The 10,724-nt window shown below is 45.2% G+C and overlaps 1 protein-coding gene across 1 annotated transcript; it reads left to right on the forward strand.

Annotated features, from left to right (window-relative positions):
* Positions 1-8,008: 8,008 nt before the first annotated feature.
* Positions 8,009-10,377, forward strand: Gadd45gip1 (GADD45G interacting protein 1). The gene is made up of 2 exons (XM_055621089.1): positions 8,009-8,391; positions 10,014-10,377. Exons 1-2 carry the CDS (start codon positions 8,042-8,044, stop codon positions 10,327-10,329), a joined length of 666 nt encoding a protein of 221 aa, XP_055477064.1. The 5' UTR covers positions 8,009-8,041; the 3' UTR covers positions 10,330-10,377.
* Positions 10,378-10,724: the final 347 nt, after the last annotated feature.

A 10,724-nucleotide genomic window follows, 5' to 3' on the forward strand; every position in this document is an offset into this window, starting at 1 on the left:
TTTTTTTCTTTTTCTTTTTGGAAGTGTCTGGACAAGGAAATATTTACTCTTGACCAAAAGGAAGCATTGAGAAGGGTGAAGACACAGGGACAGGAAGTCCTCTTTGTCTCTATTCTAGTTCAGGTGTTGATTTTGTCTTTTCCCCATTGGCTGGGGTCAAAGATCAAGCTGTCAAAGCATTGCTATCATATTTCCAGATGGTCACAGCTCTTTTTTGAAAGAAAGGGTACAATCAATCACACATTCTACAGGATGTTAAACAAAATGCTATAACTGACAAACATGCACTTTTGAATATAGAGATAACTCATATATTCAATATTCAACTTTTACAAAGCGGGTGGCACTCAGGAGGCAGAGGCAGGCAGAGCTCTGAGTTCAGGGCCAGCCTGGTCTACAGAGTGAGTTCCAGGACAGCCAGGACTATACAGAGAAACCCTGTCTTGAAAAATCGAATAAATAAATTAAGTTAAATAAATATTTGACTGGTAAAGAAAAGCATGTTTATAGACATACATCTGAAATTTCAATGTTCTGATATGAGATCAACATTTACCATAACAAAACAGCCCTAACTATGCCCACTACTCAAACACAGGCCATCAACAAATAACAAATAACTGAGAGTCACATTTTACCAATCCTTACAGATATATCTTTACTTACTTGAATGTGTGTCTGCCACATGTATGCAGGTACCATTAATGGCCCCCACAGTTGAAGTTACATGTGGTCATGAGACTTTCTACGTGGGTGCTGGGGACCGAATTCTGGAAGACCACCACACACTCTTAACCAATGGGCTGTCACTGCAGCCATCTTTATTTGTCCTGTGTGTCTCCCTCACTGTGAATAACTGGACAAATTAGTATTCAAGGAATCAATAAGATTGGTTTCATCTATTGTTAGTTTATTTCCTGGTATACTACTATGGAAAGAGGGTTCAAAGGAGTTGGGTTTTTTTTTTTTTTTTATCATGTATTAGAGGTGGGCATGGTGGCACGTGCTTGTAAACCCAGCACTCTGGAAGGCAGAGGCAGGCAGACCTCTGTGAGTTCGAGGACAGCCTGGTATACAAAGTGAATCCTGTATAGCCAAGGCTACACAGAAAAACCCTGTCTCAAAAAAACAAAAAATAAAATAAGATAAAATCTAAAATCATGTGTTAGTTGTACATGGTTGCAGACACCTTTAATCGCAGGGGCTGGTGGATCTCTTTGACATTGAGGCAAACCTGGTCTACATATCAAGTTCCAGGCCAACCAGAAAAAAAAGACAGAAACAGAGACAGAGAAATCAAGTATTTTTTGCTAGGTGCTGTGGTACAGGTCTATAATTAAAACACTCTGGTGGCTGAGTCTGAAAGATTTCAAGTTTGAGGCTAGCCTGTGCTACAATTCTCAAGATCGTGTCTACACACACACACACACACACACACACACACACACACACACACAGAGGTGACTCAGTCAGTAAAGTGACTTCCGTCATGAGTCTGGAGTTGCCTGCAGCTCATTTAGACTTTTTCTTTTTTTTTGTTTTTGTTTTTCAAGACAGGGTTTGTCTGTGTAGCCTTGGCTGTCCTGGACTCACTTTGTAGACCAGCCTACCTTGAACTCACAGAGGTCCACCTGCCTCTGCCTCCAGGGTGCTGGGATTATAGGAGCACACCACTGTTCCCAGCTCCATTTAAACAAATTAGAGAGCTCTAGGTCCAGTGAGAGACCAAACCTCAAAAATAAGATGGAGGAGGCCAGGGGTGGTAGTGCAGGCCTTTCATCCCAGCATTCAGCAGGTAAAGGCAAGTGAATCTCAGCGTTCAAGGCCAGCTTCGTCTACATAGTGAGTTCTAGAACAGCCAGGGCTACACAGAGAAACCATGTCTCAAAAAACCAAAATAAAATAATAATAATAACAACAACAACAACAGATCTAAGTCAATAGAGAAAGATACCCAATACCAAGCTCTGGCCCACAGGAACACTCACAGTCACAGAAAGACCAATTCTTGGCCTCTATGTGAACCTCCACATACATGAACACACACACCCTACAAACAACTGCACACACATACACAAATGAAAGGCTAGAGAGTTGACTCAGAGGTTAGTGGCACTCTATATTCTTCTGGAGGACCTGAGCTCAATTCCCAGCATCCACAATGTGGAGAGCTGCTTGTTGGTCAGGCTGCTTTGTTATTGAGTATTCCATGTTTCCACCCTGGCTTTCACCTTGAGACAGAGATAAGAGGAAGTTTCCCCAAGCTCCTTAAAACTTGTTTGTGTGACCTTGGACCATATCTGCTTCAGGGAAGTAGTTTAAGAAAACAAGTCTGGTAGTTCCATGAAGTCTTTCTTGTATTGATGTGACTTGTTTTTGCTTGGCCTATATAAAGGAACTGTGGAATTAACTCACGGCTGCAGTCTTACTGACAGCCCTCTCGAGCTGATCCCGTGTGCAGTGGGACTTGCTCGCTCCCCACTCAGGCACTGTTTGACTCTGCTGATGGGCTCCCGCACCACATGGGGGCTCACAACTAGGGGTACAACACCATTTGCAGGCACCAGGTGCGATATGTCATGCAGACATTCATGCTGGCAAAATACTCATACACACAAAAAAGTTTTCAATAAAAACAAGTAGAAAAATGTTTAACTTGGAGGAATTAAACATTTTAATTACATTTATTTGCTTCTTGTTTATTGTGTCAATGGGCATAAGTTGTTCTGAGGTGCAGGTGTGGAGGTCAGAGATCAACATGGTTCTCTCTTTCCATTATGTGCCCAAGTGACTGAAGCCAGGTGGAAGCGCTTGGCAGGGAGTGACTTAATATGACGACCTCATCTTCCCCAAAGTAGTTTTTAGGACGTATTCACTTCTATTTTATGTAAATGGGTATTTTGTCTGCATGCACTGTCTGTACACCATGTGTGCACAGTGTCGGCAGAGGCCAGAAGAGGGCCTAGGATCCCGTGAGACTGGAGTAACAGACAGTTGTGAGCGGCCGGTAGGTGCTGGGAACCAAAGCAGGGCCCTCTGGAAGAGCAGCCAGTGCTCTTAATTGATGTGCCATCTCTCCAGCCCCGGGAATTTTTAATATAAAATTTTAAAATTTATTTTGAGCCGTGTGTGTGTGTGTGTGTGTGTGTGTGTGTGTGTGTGTGTGTGTTGTAAGTGGGTGGAAATGAAATCCAGCAACATCAGATTGATCCTGGAGCTGTAGTCTTGGGTTGCTCATTGCCCAACATGGGTGCTGGAAATTGAACTCAGGTCCTCTGGAAACATAATAGAATATAATATTTTAACAGCTGAGTCATCTCTCCAGCAACTATTTATTACTAAATAAAAATGTTAGCTAGGCATGGTGGTGCACACCTTTAATCCCAAGACTTGGGAGGTAGAGGCAGGAGGATCTGTGTATTTGAAGCCAGCCTGGTCAAAACAGCAAGCTCCATGACAGCCAGAGCCACACAGTGAGAACTGTCTATAGATAATGGATGGATGCATGAAGGGATATAATTTTTAAATGTTTGCCAAGTGTGTGGCACACACCTGTCATCTCAGTGGGTGGAAGCAGGCAGGTCAGAAATTCAAGGCCAGCCTAACCTACATAGTGACTTTGAGGCCAGTTGGGACTACCCTCATCTATCTATCTATCTACCATCTATGTCTGTGTCTCTTTTATCCACCTATCATCTATCATATATATTATATAGTTATCTATCAGATTTTATACATCATCTGTTTATCTATCATATATATCATCAAACTGTCTGTCTATGGGAGATTGCTCAGAGGTTAAGCACAGTTACAGAGGACCTGAGGACCTGAGTTCAGTTCCCCACACTCATACAGCAGTTCAGCAGCTGTGACTCCAGTTTCAGGGGATCTGATGTCCTAGTCTGGCTCCTGCATGAACTTAGTGTACAAACACTCATGGAAGCAAACACACATACACATAGATAAAAAAAATAAATCTTTTAAAATTACTTTTAAAAAAGCTGGGTATGGGGGCTGGGGAGATGGCTCAGAGGTTAAGAGCACTGCTTGCTCTTCCAGAGGTCCTGAGTTCAATTCCCAGCAACCACATGGTGGCTCACAACCATGTATAATGAATATGGTGCCCTCTTCTGGCGTTCAGGTATACATGCAGGCAGGACATTGTATACATAGTAAAATAAATCTTAAAAAAAAAAAAAAAGAAAAAAAGAAAAAGAAAAAAAAAAAAAGCTGGGTATGATAGTTCATACTTGTAACCCCAACACTGGGGAGGCTGAGACAGGCAGATTCACTTGCCATCAGTCTCGTCTACTTAGGGAGCTCCAGGTCAATTAGAGATCCCCAACTCTAAATATGAGGTGGACGGCGCCTGATGGATATGCATACAGACAAATTCATACAACACACACACGAACACATTGCAGTTCTGACAATATAGATCAGTGGTAGAATATTTGCCTAGTAGATGCAAAGCCCTGCCTTCCACTCCAACACAGAAGCTCGGTTTGGTGGCATGAATCTGTGCACTTGAGAACTAGAAGCAGAGGGACCAGACATTTAAGGTCCATTTTGGCTACTTACATTGTTGTTGTTTTGACAACACACATTTTCACTATATAGCCTTGGCTTAAAAGAGATCTATCTGCCTCTGCCTCTCTAGTGCTGGAATTAAAGGTATGCACCAATACACCCACTTTGAAAACCTTTTTTTTTGGGGGGGGGGAGTGGAGGGTGCTGGAGAAATAAATGGTTCAGAGGTTAAGTGCACTGTCTGCTCTTCCAAAGGTCCTGAGTTCAATTCTCAGCAACCACATGGTGGCTCACAACCATCTATAATGAGCTGAAAGGTAGAGGTAGGATGATCAAGAGTTTAAGACCTGCCTCAGGTACACAGCAAACCTGAAATCAAGATACACAAGCCTCTCTCTCAAAATCCAAAAAGCAATAGAAGAAGTGTGGTTCTAGAGCAGATCTTGCTGGATGTAGTGAAGCATGCCTGTAATCCTAACACTTGAGAGGTAGAGGCAGGAAAAGGAACTCAAGCCTAGACTGAGCTACATGAGACCTGTAATGAAAAATGGAAAGAGAAAGATGGAAAATATAGAGCTCTGTAGCCCAAGACAGGGTCTCATGTAGCCCAGCCTGACCTTAAGGTTCCTATACGACTAAGGATAACCTTGAACTTCTGACCCTCCTGCACTTTTTATTTTTTAAAGATCTATTTATTTATAGTATGAGTGCTCTATCTGTATGTACACCCACACACCAGAAGAGTGATCCCATTATAGATGGTTGTGAGCTACAATTTGGTTGGGAATTAAACTCAGGACCTATGCATGTAATACTTCCATGCCAGAAGAGAGCATCAGATCCCATCTACCATTATAGATGGTTGTGTGGCTGCTGGGAATTGAACTCAGGACCTCCTGTGAAGAGTGTGAAGAGTAGACAGTCTCTTAACCACTAGGAGCCCCCTCCCTCTCTTTATATTTATTTATACAGCATTGTGCCTGCATGTGTGCACCAGAAGAGGGCACCAGATCTCACTATAGATGGCTGTGAGCCATCATGTGGTTGCTGGGAATTGAACTCAGGACCTTTGGAAGAACAGCCAGGGCTCTTAACCTCTGAGCCATCTCTCCAAGAACCTCCCTCTTTTGGTTTTTTGAGAGAGGGTTTTTCTATGTAGCCCTGGCTGTCTTGGAACTTGTTCTGTATCTGTAGACCAGGTTGGCTTCGAACTCAGAGATCCTCTGCCTCCCAAGTGCTAGGATTAAAGGAGTGTGCCCCCTTGAATTTCTGGTCTCTTGCCTCCACCTCCCCTGTGTCAGGATTATAGGCATGCACCACTATGCTTAGCTTATGCAATATAGGAGATAAAACTGAGGGCGTTGGGCTTACAAGGCAAGCATATATCAACTGAGTCACATAGCCAAATCCCATAAAGTAGACCTTAAATGTTTAAGATATAGGGTAAACTGGGCATGGTGGTCTCAAGTCTTTAATTTTAGCACTGGGAAAGCAGAGGCAGGCAGACTCTGTGAGCTGGAGGCCAGCCTAATCCACAGCGAGTTCCAGGCCAGCCAGCACTACATAGTATGACAAAACAAAACAAAAAACAAAAACAAACAAACAAAAAAAAAAAAAAAAAACAAAAAAAAAAAAAAAAAAAAAAAAAAAAAAAAAAAAAAAAAAAAAAACAAGATAGAATGCAAGACCCTGGAGGAATGGCTCAAAAGTTAAAAGCACTTTCTGTCTTCCAGAGGAACTGAGTTCAGTTTCTTGTACCCAAGTCCTTTGACAATTGCCTGTAAGCCCAGCTCTAGAGGATTCCTTTGGCCGCCACTGGCACCCACTTCTTAGAAAAAGTTTTAAAGGGCTGGAGAGATGACCCAGCAGTTAAGAGCTCTGTCTGCTCTTCCAGAAGATGCAGGTTCTATAATTCCCAGCACCCACGTGGCAGCTCACAACTGTCTATAACTCCAGTTCCAGGAAATCCAACAGCCTCACACAGACATACCAATTCACATGAAATAAAAATAAATTATTTTTTAAAAAAGATTTAAAATGCAACATAAGCCTAGATATTAAAATGGAAATATTTAATATATTAGAGAAATTAAATGTGAGAGGAAATAAAGTATAAAATAAAAAATATTTAAAACTTTAAGATTGCAAAACTAAACTTTTATTTTAAATATATTAATTAATACTAGAATGACAGGTTTTTTCTCTTTCTTTTTTTAATTTTATTTATTTCTTTATTTTTTTTTAAACAGAGTTTCTCTATGTAGCCTTGGCCTAGAACTCACTTTGTAGACTAGGTGGCCTAGAACTCACAGAGATCCACCTGCCTCTGTCTCCCTAGCGCTGGGATTAAAGATGTGTGCCACCACCATCCAGCTCTAGCAGGACAGGTTTGTTTATTTTTTTAATTTATTTTTAATTTTTATGGGCATTGGTGTTTTGCCTGCATGTCTGTGTGTGTGAGGTTGTAAGATCCTCTGGAACTGGAGTTAGACAGTTGTGAGCTGCCGTGTGGGGGCTGAAAATTGAACCCTGGTCCTCTAGAAGTACAGCACATGGCTCAGTGGTTAAGAGTACCTCTTCCAGAGGTCCCAGGTTCAATCCTAGCAACCACACGGTGGCTCACAACCATCTGTGATCTGAAGACCTCTTCTTGTGCACACGAAGACAGAGCACATACGTAAGGTATGTGAATAAATAAATCTTAAAAATGCCAGCTTTAAGTTTAATTTAAAACTGGCTCATTACGGGTCATCCCAGACTGAGGCGACTGATCTAGGACTGCCACAACTTCAGTGCCATCCTGAGTGTTAGTGTTCAGGCAGTCTGCTCTGGGTTGCCCAGTAGCCTAGATGTCCTCATGTGCCGCTGACCCTGCACGCACGGTTCAGCTGCGCACAAGCTATAAAGGGACCCCTGCCTCTGTCTCTCTCTCGCTCTCTCTCCTTTCTCTGTCCGGGTGCCCTCTCCCTCCCCCATCATGTCGCTCGCGCTCTCACTCCCCATCCAGTAAACCTCTTTCGTGTAGTATCTGTTGTGCACATCCTCATTTCACGGAGTTAGTAGGAAGTTCCAGGTTGACCTGGCTACAGAGTGATAATCCTTGTCAAAAACGGCAAATGAGGGCAGGTGAAAAGACTCCGGTGAAGGCATTTGCCACCAGGCGGGACGACTGCGCTGCTACTCCCCAAGTTGTCCTTTGACCTCCCCTTGATCACCTGCACGGTCCTCCCCCAGTAAGTAAACTATATAAAAATTTTTTTCTTTTTCTTTTTTTTTTTTTTTCTTTCTTGGATACCTGGTCTATGTAGTCCTTGTAAGTCCTGGAACTCAAAGAGATCCTCCTGCCTCTGCACCCAGAGTGCTGGGATTAAAGACGTGAGCCACCACGCTCAGCCATATAATATTATCAAGGCAAACAACGGCCTCCTGCGCCCTGGCCTGAGGCCCCAGTGTTTCCGGTGCGCAGGCAGCGCTCTAGCCAGCCCGCTGCCCGCAAGGACCCACAGCCAAGATGGCGGCAGCCGCGCTGAAGCCGCGCTGCCTCCCGCGGTTCTTTGTGGCTCTGGGTCCCAGGTCCCGTAGCTACCATGCGCCGCCGCCCCCGCGTCGCCGACCCGGGCCCCATTGGCCAGACCCGGAGAACCTACTAACCCCGAGATGGCAGTTAGGGCCGCGCTATGCTGCCAAGCAGTTCGGGAGGCACGGCACCACCTCCGGGGTGGACCCCGCCTCCCTGTGGCCGTCCCCAGAGCAGCTGCGCGAGTTGGAGGCCGAGGAGCGAGAATGGTTCCCGAGCTTAGCGACTATGCAAGAGTCGCTGCGCGTGCAGCAGGAGGCCGAGGAGGCAAAGCGTCGAGCCAGGTGCGTGTGTCGGGTCAGGTACCCAAAGGCCCCGAAACCATGAATCCTCCGTTGGAGGCATTGGGGCCCTTGTGTCGTAAGGTTAACTTCTAGGTAAATTCTTGTAGTCACTCAGTTGCAGTTCTTGTGTTGTTTTTACTTTTCCTTTAACACTGAGCTGAATCAGTAGCCTACCCTTCTTTATTTTTAAACAAGGCCTCAATGAACCAGAACTCATTCTGTTGCCCAGGCTGTCCTTGAATCTAGGATCCATACATACGTCTTTACCTTCCGAATATCTGATATTACAAGCCTGTAGCAGGCCCAAGATATATCTTTACTGAGCACTCAGTGCAAGGATCTAAAGATCCACACAGCAGGGAACAACAAAACAGTTTCAGATGATGACCACAGACCCTTGGGGAGACAGAACACAGTTAAGAGTGCATCTGTATTCCCAGCACTATGGAAGAGGCAGGTGTACCGCTGTGAGTTCGAGGCCAGCCTGGTCTACAAAGGAAGTCCAGGGCAGTCAAGGCTACATAGAGAAACTGTTTTGAATAAAACAAAAAGGGCATGTTGGAGGGTAAATCAGTTTGCCAGCTCTTGTGATGTTTAAGCAAATCCCCATATAACCAGATACTGTTACTGGAAAACTCTCAGTGCTTGAAAGATGCTTCAACGGTTAAGAGCACTGACTGCTCTTTCAGAAGGACCTGGGTTCGATTCCCAGCACCCACATGGTGCTCACAACTGTCTGTAACTCCAAGATCTGACACTGTCACACGGACACACATTTCAGGCAACACATAAAAATTTAAAAATTTATTAAAAACAAAACAAAAAACAACTCAGGGAGAGTTTCCAGTAGAGGGAGCAAGTGGTGCAAAGGCCCAGAGGTTGAGCCCAAGCCTAGTGGTACAAGGCTGTAACTTGGGAGAAGACTTGGTTCAGAGGCAGGGGGTGGGATTCTGAGTTTGAGGACAGCCCAGGTGCTCTGTGAGACCCTTTTATCATAAGCTGGTTGTGGTAGAGTACATCTTTAATCCTAGCCATTTGGAGACAGAGGCAAGTGATCACTGTTATGAGAACAGCCAGCCCAGTCTACATAGTGAGAGCCTGTTGCTATTAAAATAAATAAATAAAAAGAAGTCTAGGCCAGGCGCAGTTACACATGCCTGTAATACCAGTACTCTGGTAATCCCAGAGAGACAGAGGCAGGTAGGTCTCTGTGAGTTGGAGGTCAGCCTGGTCTACAAAGTGAGTGAGTCCAGGATAGCCAAGGCTACACAGAGAAAAAGACCCTTTTTAAGGTGAAATTTAGGCCTGAAGAAGCCGGTCAGATATCTAGTCACGCTGGCTCCCCATTCTGTTCCATCTAGCTGAATGGTCCTGTTCTGCCATGAGACTTGTTCTTTCCATTTTACTGTCCTAATCCTATGAGTGTACCTACAGATTCACAGGGCTGGGGAGGAGGGTGGTGTAAATCCAGTTGCTCCTGTGGCTGAATCTGGACCTGGCATCCCAACACGTGAAGTCAAGGAAGGCATCCATGACAAGGGCATGAGGAAGGTTTAGTAGACACCTGGGTTAAAGTTCAGGGTTACCTTGGTCTGCCATTTACTGACTGCTTCCCTCTGCAGGGAGCAGCACATCTCAGAGTGCATGGCCAAGATGCCACAGATGATTGCGAACTGGAGAAAGCAGAAGCGAGAACGCTGGGAGAAAATTCAGGCTGACAAGGAGCGGAGGGCCCGGTTACAGGCCGAGGCCCAGGAACGCTTGGGCTACCACGTGGACCCCAGGAGTGCCCGCTTCCAGGAACTGTTACAGGACCTAGACAAGCAGCAGCGAAAGCGCCTCAAGGATGAGAAACAGCGGCAGAGGAAGGAAGCACGGCTTGCTGCTGTGGCCTCTGCTGAAGCCCAGGACCCAGCATCTGATGAACCCAGCTCCTGAAAGCTCCTTTCCCAATAAAGCCAGCTGCTGACAGCCCCTGTTCTAGAACATTCTCCCTCAAGTTGTGACTTCCTGGGCCCCCTGGCTCGTTCCCCAACACCTGGAGTGGGAAAATCCTCTACTGGGTTATATTCACACCTGGACACTAGGCCATGCCATGAACTAGGGCTTTAGGGAGAGAGAAAGGGGACTGGATGGGCAAATAATGAAGGAGCAGATGGCGGTAGAGGAGGAGGCTTCTGTTTACCAACATTAATCTCCAGTAATTAGCCAATTACCAGGGGGGAGTACAGCCAAACAGACTGCACGATAGAGGGAGCAGCAGCCCTTCTAGGGCTGAGCTGAGGCAGGGGCCCAACTTTCCAGAGGGAGGAGATGCAGGGGCCCCCGTCTGT

This window comes from Psammomys obesus, unplaced genomic scaffold (assembly GCF_907164565.1).
Source record: "Psammomys obesus unplaced genomic scaffold, mPsaObe1.curated_primary_1811, whole genome shotgun sequence".
Classification (NCBI taxonomy): domain Eukaryota; kingdom Metazoa; phylum Chordata; class Mammalia; order Rodentia; family Muridae; genus Psammomys; species Psammomys obesus.

Coding starts and splice junctions, on each gene's coding strand:
- Gadd45gip1 (XM_055621089.1), top strand. CDS start 8,042: ATGGCGGCAGCCGCGCTGAAGCCGCGCTGCCTCCCGCGGTTCTTTGTG. Junction 8,392..10,013: donor GAGGCAAAGCGTCGAGCCAG/GTGCGTGTGTCG, acceptor TTCCCTCTGCAG/GGAGCAGCACATCTCAGAGT.